This window comes from Spermophilus citellus (assembly GCF_964194105.1).
Source record: "Spermophilus citellus genome assembly, chromosome: 9".
Lineage (NCBI taxonomy): Eukaryota > Metazoa > Chordata > Mammalia > Rodentia > Sciuridae > Spermophilus > Spermophilus citellus.
Window position 1 is genome coordinate 76,130,947 of NC_138191.1, and position 13,320 is coordinate 76,144,266.

General features: G+C 31.5%; 1 protein-coding gene across 1 annotated transcript in view; it reads right to left on the reverse strand.

Annotated features, from left to right (window-relative positions):
* Positions 1 to 13,320, reverse strand: part of MSH4 (mutS homolog 4) — a gene marked incomplete at its 3' end in the record, with an annotated part of 97,235 nt that overhangs the window by 37,673 nt on the left and 46,242 nt on the right. The window contains exons 9-14 of the mRNA XM_081307548.1: positions 11,024 to 11,193; positions 8,624 to 8,760; positions 7,606 to 7,709; positions 6,459 to 6,583; positions 4,465 to 4,665; positions 512 to 630 (exon numbers count right to left, since the gene is read on the reverse strand). Coding sequence (XP_081163674.1) covers positions 512 to 630; positions 4,465 to 4,665; positions 6,459 to 6,583; positions 7,606 to 7,709; positions 8,624 to 8,760; positions 11,024 to 11,193 — 856 coding nt within the window. The remainder of the gene's footprint in view (positions 1 to 511; positions 631 to 4,464; positions 4,666 to 6,458; positions 6,584 to 7,605; positions 7,710 to 8,623; positions 8,761 to 11,023; positions 11,194 to 13,320) is intronic.

Consider the following 13,320-nt stretch of genomic DNA (forward strand, 5'->3'; position numbering starts at 1 on the left):
ATAGTGATCCAATAATTCCTACCTAATATAGATATTTCAAGAGCTATGTTTAGCTGTCAAGCCTACTTGATATAGGTTTGGAAATAGGGAAGGCTACATATTTTATACAGCAAAAGAAAATTCTATAAGGGCAAATATGAGGGTGATTTAAAAATCCTTCTAACAGTTACCTTTTATTTTAAAATCAAGCCTAAGAGGAAAAATAGATATTATACAGAATGATACTAAATATTGTTTTTTGAAAAGTCTTTTATACATTCCATATAAAAACATGTAAGCATATTTTTTCATTCAATAACAAGATTTTCTTTTAAACTATATTTTTCAATAAAATATTCACTTCTATTTCTTCCTAAAACAAAAATTAGGAAGCTGTCTTTGACTGCCCTCTGGCTCTCAGAAAGGAGTATAAGCACTTTGCAAGTTTTACTTCAAGAATACTTTCTAGCATAATTGACCATTAATGGGAAAATGTAATATATTTAACACAAGAAATGTTTTGTTTGAATACCTCTTTCATTTCCTTCATAAATGTTGATGAATTTGTTTCAATATCATCATCAGTACTGATCCTTGTAAAAATCTGTTCAGCAATTCTAAAGGAAGAATATTCTGCTGGAACATAAGATCCTATAAAATATAAGATCAAAGTAAACTAAAATCCTTTTATAAAATTTTTTATAAAAAAATTATATAAGTACCAACAACATTTTATACTTCTTGGCTCATTTACTAGAATTATGTGGTGGAAAGAGCAATGGATATAGAGTTAGAAACACAGCCCAGCCCTATTATTTATTTCATAATCTTGAACAGCACTGAACTCTCTTGAGTATCATCTTCCTCACATATAAAATGGAAATAGTTGTACAAAGTTATTTGGACATTCTAATAATACAAATATTATTTCAAATGGAGTAATTTTTAAGTAACATACTTAAATGATAATCACATTCAAAATATGAGAATTTGAAGGAAATGTTTATAAAGTTCAAGTTGATAAAATAACTATAGAAAGGTATATTAGAAAACATTATCATAAATATACAGAAACAGACAGGATCAGAAATGAAAAAGGTGAATTTTAATCCACAGACGGTTTTTATCTGAGAAATTAATATGCTAATTAATCTAAAACATTTATCTTTTGAAAACAAGTCAATCTAATTAGTATGTATCTAACAGTATGTACATAATATTATAATCTTCATTTGCAGATAGGATGCGCCCATCTTTCTACATAGTATGGGATATAAAAGACATTCTAACATCATAAGAATATAAATATACAATAGTTGAGTGGGGAAAGTATTACACATATAAAATTCTTTATAGATAAAATAGTGAAATAATGGGAGCAAAGAAATAGCCTTTTAAAACAAAGATAAGGATAAAGGACGGAGCCTATATCAGAAGAACAAGATTATCAGGGTATCATCATAATTGCCATCACTACTTTTAGTTTTATTAGTATAACTAAAAGTAGTGATGGCAATTATAATGATTGCACCTACTTTTCACATGCTAGACATTTTATAATTATTTTCTCCAATTCTCAAAAGATAATCCACTGAAGTAGGTTCTAATTTTTCTCATTTTACCACTGAAAACATGGAGCCTCAGAATTACAAAGCTAGTAAGATGTAGCTCTTTCATGTTAATCTACTTTTAATCTTCTTAAAAGCAGATATTATAAACCTAGAGCAGCTTCTAACATCATAATCTCATAATAAATGTTTTCTGAAAATAAATAAAGAATTGATGAAGGCAGAATTTCAATCAGATTTGTCTGACTCAAAACAAAAACAACCCCTATTTTCTCAAGATACTGGAAATGAACTGCTTCTTTCTTAATAGTCTAGAAGATGGGACATTTTATTCATTTAGAGCTGAGAGTCTAGGGTCATGCTGTCTGAGTTTGAATCTATAGTTAAAATACATCTGCAAGCTACATATACATCTGCCTCATAGGAATTATGTGATATTTGATAAATTACTTCCCAATTATTTGATTTACTCATCTATAACATGGAGTTAATGATAATACTCATTATATCTTTATAAGCAATAGATAAATAATACATATATTAGGATAATACATGGAAGGTACAGAGAAACAGAATTAGCTATTAGGGCCATTTGGGTAGACTAAGGCAAAGAACTGATATGGGGAGATATTGGGCAAATCTTTGGCCCTGATCTTCCTTGTTATATAGAAATTTAGCAAATAATTATTAAAAGCTATTATATGTTGGGGTGAGTAACACAGACATGGGCCCTTCCCTCAGAGAGAATAAATTATTAATCTCTTAAATATAAATTTCCTATAGGGTTTTCAGAAGAATTAAATGAAAAATAAATGTTAAAAGTACCAAAAAGAGAATATAGAATATGCTATTAATTGGCATGCTTGTATTTTATCCTTTCTCCTAACCTCCACCCCCAAAATTCTCAAAATTGCTTATCTATATTATTACAAAAGCTGTCTAGCTGATATTTTGCTTCTGGTCTGGTTCTTTTCTATAACCAGTAAGAGTGATCTATCTAAGTTAAATCGGATCATGCCATTCTCTTGCTAAATAGCTCCCTAAAGATTGCTGGATAAAGTTCAGTCTCCTCCAGTAAGGATCTAGACACTTCATGATTTAATTCCTGTCCATTTCTCCAGTGTTATATCCTGCCATTCAGTCACTCTGCTCAACAGAACTACAAACCTCAGGACTATTTGTAAATCCTTGAGCACATCATACTATTTGTTTTTTCTACTGTGCTTTAGAAAAATGCTTTTACCTCTGTCTGGGAAGTCCATTTTGTTTCTCATACCCTCCCCTTCACAGTATTTTGTATATATTAGTTCAGTTCTAATAATGATTCTTAGAAGTATGTACCTAATATTATAATCTTCATTTTCAGATAGGAACACTAAGACTTGAGAATTTAAGGAATTTACTTAAGATTACACAACTAGTAACTGGATAAATGGATCTACCTGCCAAGTCTGTGCTCTTACTATCAAGCCTTTCAAGTCCCAGTGCTTTCTTTTATTCAGACTATACAGACACTATATATAGTTTGAGGTATTTCAGAGGTTTAAGATGGGCAACAACAGAAAATAATTATCTTTAAATATTTAAAGAACTAATATCAGAAAGACTAGATTTTTCTGTGATAAATAAAAGAATTAGGACTAATAAATACAAGTTATAGAAAGTTAGAATTTAGTATAATGAATACGTTAACAATTAGGGCTGTTCAATAATTGGACAGCCTTTTTAAAAGACAAAGCTCCTCATAAATACTCAAGTAGGAGATTACGTCACATATAAATCAGTTAAGATGTATTTTTAATTTCAGGAAAACTCTAAATAAAATATTTAATTTCCTTTATTTGTTAATCTCTGATTTTCTTTCCCAGAACTAAGAGTAAATTTTCTCTGTATCAACAATATTACCATTGCTGTGTTCCTTGCAATCCTTTACATTAGACCAGGGTTTCTCACCTATCGTGCTACTAACATCCCAGGCTCAATATATTTTTCTTATGTGTTGGTGAAGGAGGGAAGGAGAAAGAGGGGAGCCCTGTATTATAGAATGTTAGCAGCATTGCTGGACTCTATACTCCCACCAGCTAACAATCAAAAAATATTTTCAGACATTGCCAAATTCCTAGTTTTGGGGGTTAGGGATCTGGAACCAAAACCAAATTTGTAGGCTTGGGGGAAAGTGAACCAAAACCATGCCTGCTTGACAATTCCTGCATTAGGGCCAAAAATTTCATCCCTGATCCATATATTCCTCAAGGACACCCATTTTTCAGAGATAGTAGTTGTTTGGACAGCAAGAATATGTGACAGTGTTGTGTGTTCATATATGTATGCCTAACATCCAATTACTATTGGTACCCTCTAATTAAAGGATAAATTTCTTTATCTGAAATATTATAACTTTGGGAAAAACTCACATGGGTTATTCAAGGCAAAAGCTTATCCTACTCATTTCATTTTTTCTCACAAAAAAGTGTTTTTGATCCTGAAATTCTTATATAATTCAATTCAATGATAATTGTTGCAATATTAATGGAGTAAGCTAGTTTCTAATTTTGTAATATTCCAAAATGGAATATTCCACTATACAATCCAAATCGAATGAATTTTAATGAATACCAAGAGTTAAAGTTATGATCTACATAATAGGTGCACTACTATACTTTTTTTTATAGACACAATACCTTTATTTTATTTGTTTATTGTACATGGTGCCAGAGATTGAACCCAGTGCCTCATGCATGCTAGTCAAGAAGTCTACGACTGAGTCACAACTCCATCCTCACTACCATACTTTTAGGTAGGAGAATCTACTCAAAACTTTTCTTGAGTTAATTAGGCACGTGGAGCTAAAATCTAGGCATAAAACATTTTCAAAAGGGAATATAATTGGTAACACTAAAGTAAAAGCATAACTTACCAATCTGGGCCATAATCTGACAAAGAGCAATCTGTTTTAAATATGTGGATTTCCCACTCATATTTGGTCCAGTTATGATTAAAAAATTACTCCCTTCTGTTATATAAGTATTGTTGGCAACAGGTTTCTCCACAGATATTTTCTCAAGAATCGGATGCCATCCCTGTTTGATTGCTAAAGTGTCAGTGAACTCTGGACGTACTGAAGAGAAAAATATAACTTTTTAAAGATTAGTATATTTATATATAAAGAGTTTGTGATATGTATTACTGTGCATAACTTAGTGATTTTACAAGGGCCAACATGGGACATTAATATTGATATTGTTTTATCACAAATCCCTAACTAAATCCCTCTAAATTACAATGGATATATCTAATCATTTTTATTCGCTTTCAGAGAACTCTGCAATTTAGTTATTTGTCACTGTCTTGGGTTCGAGATCATTCAATTTTCAGATTAAATTGTATAGATTAAAAAGAATAAGGTATCCATTGGTGATATTGTTAAAATAACAAGTGATTACTACAGAATTGCATATTTACTTACTGTACCTTAAACATTATTTCAACCTTTAATATTATTTTGAATCCTTAGCACTTGAAATAAGGTATGATTATAGAATAAAAGCAAATGAAAAAAGAATTTTCTGTCCTAGCCTCTGGATAAATTTGTCTAAAAAGAAATTTAAGAGCACAAATAAAATATAACACAAAAGTTTTGTTACTTCAAAAAAACAAATAATGATCAGATCTCTATGGAAACCAGTTGAAGGTGGAAGGAGGATGAAGAAGGTGGAAGTATGAGTGAAAACTAAAATGCTGTATAATCTCTAGGTGAAATGCATGCATAAACTTGAAAGCATGCATTATAAAACAGAGATTAATTTTTTAATTTTAAGGGATTTTAAAAAATTCATTATTTATTCATTATTAATATTATTATTATCCCTCTCAAACCAAAATAGAACAATATTAAATCCTTTAAGAGTTACAAAAAAAAAAAAAAACTATTGTCAGGATGGCCAAACCCTAAGGTAAGGTTTTGATCCCAAAAGACATATAAAAGATTAATAAGTTTCAGTCTATAAAATACCAAAGCAAAAGTAATATTTCCATGAGAAATATGAAAAACTTTATGATTCTTCCAATAAAAACAACTTAACATCATAATTTTGAAATGTTAGCATTGATTTTAATTAGAAATTTTAATGTTTTTAATGTTATTAGGTCCACAATTATTTTTTTAAAATATTTTCATTAGTTGTTGATGAATCTTTATTTATTTATTTACATGCAGTGCTGAAACTCAAACCCAGTGCCTCACACATGCTAGGCAAGCACTCTACCACTGAGCCACAACCCCAGCCTAAGTCCACAATTATTGAACCATAACCATCACATACTGGTTCTGTAAATCCTCATGCTAGAGTATGGTTATTACTAATAAGTTGGATAAGAAATTTCAAAGGGCTATCTTGAGTGAAGTATTCACTCAACATTAGAAAATTACTTAACATTACTATTCAAGGTCTGTGCATAGTATTGAATACAAAAATAAATGACATAATTCCTGATCCTGGTATGCTCACATCTAAAGAACAAAAACGCTCACTTTGGAGATTCATTTCTCTCTATTAGCATTTGTCACACTGCTTCTAATGAGTATTCAGATATGAACTTCATACGTTTCAATCATTGCCATTTTCACCAAGGAAATGTCTCTGTAGTGTCTTATTTGGTAAGCCTTTAAAATATCTTGCAGTGTTTTTCTTTTTGATTTCCCATTTTCTGAGTGAATAATTTTTTGGATTTTAAAATTAATTTTAGGGGCAACTTTACTTTATTTTGTGTCCTAGTCTAAGACATAGGCAAGAATCTATATTTCATGTAAAACATGTAATGTTAAATACAATTATTCATGTTAAATACAATTATTTAAATAGAATACAAATATCAGTATGCCACATTCTTATTTCAAAGAAAGTAACTTACCATAGTCAGAAAGAGTGCAGGCATGAGCAAAAGAGAGTAGCATATCCAGCATTGACACAGTGTCAGAAAGTTTATATAAGCAATGAATATGTTCATAAATCTCACTAAGCAGTTTGCACACTATCCTGAAAGTACATGTTGGGGAAGACACGTAATTATTTTTTAAAAAGCACATACAATACAATTATCAAATACTACTAAATTTATTGCCTAAGGTAGAGTAATATTCATGGTGAAGTGTACACCACAACTACACAAACCTATTGTTCAGTTGTTTCATTTTAGAGATGAGGAAATGAAATGATTGCTTAAGGTCACATCTACTTAATGACAAAGAATCTATCTTTTGGTGTATTAACACTACATTTTTAAAGTGATGTTTCTATTAAGAAAATAATCTTTTATTAATAAAAACATCATATATAGGTCAAATCAAGCCCTAACAATACTTTAATCCCATCTGTTAATAATTCTGTTTTTGCACACATTAGATTGAACACAAAATCTATTATGTATTTTTCTTTCATTCTCTCTTACACATGCAACATCCAAATAACATAATCATTTAAGAATTTATGTGTCAGTATTTTGATATAGTATAAAAGTTTTTCCCTTACAAGATAAATATGTACCCAAAGCTTATTATATTTTATAATGTCTGTGGTCCATGTCTTGAAACTGTTTATAAATCTCAACATATCTCTATTATCTCAGAACACCAATTCTAAATTTTCTATTTCTTCTAACAGTATAGCTATTGTTTCATGAACAACAAAAGAACTGGTACCATTGTGATATTGCTATAGAAATGTCAGGATATGAGAAACTGAGGGCTTATGGACCATAGGAAAAAAATAAAGTAAAAGAAATTCAAGATAAGCCCATGCTATGCTAACCTCCTCTACTTATGGTGGAAAGTACAATACAGAAGTATTGGTTATAATGTTATAATGGCATTTTTTGTGTAATTAGATCTGCCCTGAAGCTTCTGTGAGGCTCAGTGGCCCTCACCATAATGACAGACTTTCTTTCCTAACATTCATAATTTTATAATTGTCTACAATCAGACAAAAAGTCAATTAATAAAATTTATCATAGTTCTTTAAACCAATTTATTTCAAAATTCAAATACTTTAAATGCTCTTACATATAAGTCATGTGATAGATTTCTCGCAAAGACTCTTGGCATCTTTCATTCATTTTAATTAAATCTGCTGATGTAAAACTGTAAGAATTTTTCACTTTAGAAATCTGTTAATAATTTAAAAACAGGATATATGAACATGCATATGAAACAAAATGGACTTATACAACTTATAAATATAAGTTAGTCACTTTAATTTTTGAGAAATGATATCACAAAAAAAGTTCTAAGTAATGTTTGGGAAAAATAAAAGGAAGACAACTTCAAAGGATAAAGCAGTCTATTTTAACCTGCTCTATCCAACATGACCATTTTGACAGGTTTTAAATAGTCTGTGTAAATGTTAAAACATTGCATTTTATTACCAATTGACACACATGACAGATATCAGTGATATTCATGCCATGTGTGACTCCTGTCTTATCCCTTATCCCATAATTGAACCTCACTCAAAATCTAATCACATTGCTGACTTTAACCCACTTATTACTTCATCCTTTCCTCACTTCTTGGAAACACAGTTTGCTTATACACACACACCCCAGAGTACATGCATGTGTATGTATGTGGGTAATATACAAATAAATTTAAAAGTTAAAGAGTTTGTTTTTGTCAAAAGGTCCTCCTTGGAAGCAGAGAAAGAAAAGTTAATAAGCATGCAGAAAAAAAAGATTTCCATGGTCCAAAGGTTTGTAGATATTAAGTTTTAAAGTTTAAGCAGATTTCTTTACTTCAGGATTTTTCAAAATAGGAAAATATGTATAGAGGAACATTTTCTATTTTAGGTAGTCTCTTTGTTTTCCTTTCTTCTTACACCAAGCTCTCAAAACTGATTTTTCTCCTAAAAAAAGCTTCTAAATCACTCTGAGTCTAGTATAACTCTTACACAGTGGGAGGAAAATAAAAGAAGCAATATACAAAGTATTCAGAAGATTGGCATGTAAACTTAAGGAGTGCTGGAATATATGTAAATGTACTATAAAATCAGGAACAATAATTTCCTAACCACTCTTGAATGAACCTTAATAAATTCTGAAGGAAGTTGATCAGTGGGTAGCACTGTACAATCCGTAGTCATCTGAATGAAAAATCCTCGAGCAGAGCTAAAACTTGTTCTTAAAGGCAGACTATATTTTTCTGCAAGCTGCGTTATCATTCCTAATGGCCAGAAACAAGAAAAACAAAAATAAAGTGAAAGAATTTTAATGAGAGAGTTGCTTTTTGTTTAAAAAGTCACAAGATATTTTTCCATAAATAGTTTTTAAACATTTTTTTCCAGTTTTATTTTATTGTAGTTGAAAATGAGTAATAGACAAGAATAATTTCTACTGGTGACCATAGTTTATAATAATACATTGTATGTTTCAAAATTGCTAAAAGAATAGATTTTTAAATGTTCTCACCACAAAGAAATGGTAATTTTGGAGTGATGGATATGTTCTTTAGTCTAGATGTTTTCTTTTTTTTTTTTTTTGGAATGCATTACACTAATTATTACCCATATACAGCACAATTTTTCATAACACTGCATATAAAGTATGTTTACGCCAAATTATGCCATTACACATGTACTCTTTTTTTGCATTACAATTCTAAATACACATATATACCACAATTTTTCATATCTCTGTTTGTATATAAGGTATGTTGACACCAAATTCAAATCTTCATTCACGTATTTCTTATAATGATTACCACCACATTCCACCATCCTTGCTAATCCCCTTCCCCCTCCCTTTCCCTCCCACCCCTCTTCCCTATCTTGAAATAATCTTCCTCCCATGCTCTCCCTCCCTACCCCACTTTGAGTCACTCCCCTTATATCAGAGAAAACATTCAGCATTTGTTTTTTGGGGATTACCTAACTTCACTTGGCATTATCTTATTTAACGCTATCCATTTGCCATCTTTTTTGTTGTTGTGACAGACAGAATAAATACATTTATTTATTTATTTATATGTGGTGCTGAAAATTGAACCCAGTGCCTCACACATGCAAAGCAAGTGCTTTACCACTGAGCTACATACAGCCCCAGCCCCCATTCTAATTTTTAATAAAAGATAACAATCACATAAATTATTGCAATCATTAAGAAGGTCCCTCTATAAAATATATTTTTTAACACAAAATATTATTTTTAAAGAAATAATTAATTCATCAAAATTCCCTAAAAATCTAAACCTCCTATCGACTTCATACTATTTAAATTTATATTTTATTTTATGACCATTAATCTTGAATATTGTTTGAACATTGCTCAAAACAATCACTCCTCCTGACTTTCCTGCTTTTCTCAATGGTACCATCATTCTTACATTAGAAATTTCATTAAGCACTAATGGCCACATTTCCCTTTACCAAGGCCATATTAACTTAATAATTAACTTATATAAAATTTTCTTTTAACCTCGGTATTTTTCTTGACTCAGATTCATTGTTATCATCCTAAATATTAATATTAATATTACTAACATGCAATAATTTAAACTGGTTTCCCTGACTCCATTTTACTCAACTTTACTAAATATATTTTAAATAAATTTTATTTCACAAGGCAAAACCATCTCAGTACTTCATTCTCTTTGGGGAAAACATTTAAACTCCTAACTCTCAAAGACTAAATTCTGGTTCCCAGTCTACATTTAGGATTTATCTTTGACTAGTACTGTGAGGGAATGTCTTATTCCATCCTATCACCTTTGCTCATTCATTCCTTGAGGATTTCCTTGAACCTCTGTGCTTCAGCTTATACCACTGCCAGTGGTTAGAATTTCTCCCTAGGCTATTCCAACTACCAACAAATGTCCATCATCTATGGGAAGATCCTCTATTTATTCTGACTCCTCTCAAATGCTGCATTTTCCTTTATACACCTAATATTCTTTGAAGTTATGATGTTTAGGGTTTAAATCCACCAGTACTTATATACATATATAATGTGTACATATTTATGTATGTGTGTTTTTTACTTTATCGTCTGCCTCCACATAAGCTCTGTGAGGACAGGGACTTAATCTTGATCACTATGTATTCCTTGTGCCCAGATCAGTATCAAAGGTATTATAAGATCAATAAATATTTGTTAAAAGGTTACTGGACTGGCTTAATAATCACCTCCTCTTGAAAAAAAATGATGTTTCTGCTGCTGAAATTTTTAGCATTAATAGCCTACATTTTTCTTATAACTTATATACAATATTGTATGAGAGTAACTATATTTAAGTTCAGAAAAAAGATATAATAATTTCATGTCCTTTTTTAAAAAGGGTTCCTTATATAGTAAAATGTTAACATTACCTGTTTTGAAATAAAAAATAAATTTAAAATATGTATAACTAGTTATCACCAGCAAAAAATCCAGCATGTCCTAAAAAGTGTGTTTTATTCCTTAAAATTAAAAAAAAGTCTGAAATAAATTACCTGCTATGTCATCTACTATCTCTGTATATGTTCTTCTGGCTATGTCAAGAAATTCATTTATGTGAGACCTCACTGCATAGCACTTCTGAGTCCTCATATTCAAGCATCCTTTCATGTATCTTGCATCATCATTAATTACTGTTTTAATCTTTTCAAGTATGATTTCAAACCTAATGTTAAGGTTAAAAAATTACAAGTAATAAATCAGCTTTTGTATAATTTGATCATAATAATAGTAAACTTATTGAAAGCTATTTTCAAATAGTTATGCAACAATTATTTTCCATAAGTTACAGTTATGATTCAATAAATTCTAAATTTTTTCATCAGTCAAAACTAGAATAGTGTGAGGCCACCAAGAACAATTCTAAGATCTGCTAATATATAGATCTCCCAAATTACACATACTGACTGTGCCTGTGAGTACAAAACATATTCCTAAAGAACTGTTGTACACTGCTGGTGGGACTGCAAACGGGTGCAGCCAATTTGGAAAGCAGTATGGAGATCCCTGGGAAAGCTGGGAATGGAACCACCATTTGACCCAGCTATTGCCCTTCTTGGACTATTTCCTGAAGACCTTAAAAGAGCACACTACAGGGATACTGCCACATCGATGTTTATAGCAGCACAATTCACAATTGCTAGACTGTGGAATCAACCCAGATGCCCTTCAATAGATGAATGGATAAAAAAAATGTGGCATTTATACACCATGGAGTATTACGCAGCACTAAAAAATGACAAAATCACGGAATTTGCAGGGAAATGGATGGCACTAGAGCAGATTATGCTAAGTGAGGCTAGCCAATCCCTAAAAAACAAATTCCAAATGTCTTCTTTGATATAATGAGAGCAACTAAGAACAGAACAGGGAGGAAGAGCAGGAAGAAAAGATTAACATTAAACAGAGACATGAGGTGGGAGGGAAAGGGAGAAAAAAAGGGAAATCACATGGAAATGGAGGGAGACCCTCATTGTTATACAAAATTACATATAAGAGGTTATGAGGGGAATGGGATAACAAACATGGAGGGAAATGAATTACAGTAGATGGGGTAGAGAGAGAAGATGGGAGGGGAGGGGAGGGGGGATAGTAGAGGATAGGAAAGGTAGCAGAATACAACAGTCACTAATATGGCAGTATGTAAAAATGTGATGTGTAAGCGATGTGATTCTGCAATCTGTATTTGGGGTAAAAATGGGAGTTCATAACCCACTTGATTCTAATGTATGAAATATGATTTGTCAAGAGCTTTGTAATGTTGTGAACAACCAATAAAAAAAAAAAAAGAAAGAAACTAAAACCACTAGACGGAGATGAAAAGAACTACTCTGCAGTTCAGGTCATGTCAGGTCAAAACAGGAGCAGCACGTCAGACTCTAAAGAAATCGTCCCCAGCGGTCCCCCTCTAGACAGACATCTGAAGTTGAAAAGTACCCACCCTGGCCCAGAATCACTGTCCTGTGTTTTCAAAGAGTGGGGAAAATGTCTCAGGAAAGAAAAAGAATGACTGGGGGTCTGGGGCTGTGGCTTAGGGGGGAGCACTTGCCCCTGTGAGGCCCTGGGTCCATCCTCAGCACCACATAAAAATAAATAAATAAAACAAAAAAAATGCAAAAAAAAAAAAAAAGAACTGTCATAAAAATTCTGTCTTCATGCTCATTCACTCAATAAATACTTACACAATGTAGCAAGAGCTGTACTAGGTACAAGGATTCAAAGAAAGATAACATGTGCTCCCTACCCTCATAAGGAAGACTAAACATATATTGTGAGGCAGTGTAACTGAAGCCTCATAACTATCAGTTATCTAGTGGAGTGGAGAAGCCTGGTAACACCTATTTTCCTAACATTTTATTTTATTCTGCTCTGTATTTTATTTGCAATTAAGCTGGTTTTATTATTAACTTCAGTTTGTGGCATCACACTGTGTATAAAACTTGAATAAATAAAATATTTTTAAGTATCTTTTTTGGTCATGAACTAAAATGCTATTGCTAATAATTTAACAATATTCAAATCAAACTGTACTTAGATCTTTTTCCATACTCATATCTATTATTTCTATTTGCATTAGGCCCTTTTTTATTTAATAAAGAAAAGGAATATATTTCTATATTTTTAAGTCTTTCCATAGAGAATGACTAAAAAGGGAAGTATTAAAATCATCCATAGGCCAGGCACAGTGGCACATGCCTATAATCCCAGAGGCTCAGGAGGCTGAGGCAAGAGTATGGTGAGTTCAAAGCTAACCACAGCAAAAGCAAGGTGCTAAGCAACTCAGTGAGACCCT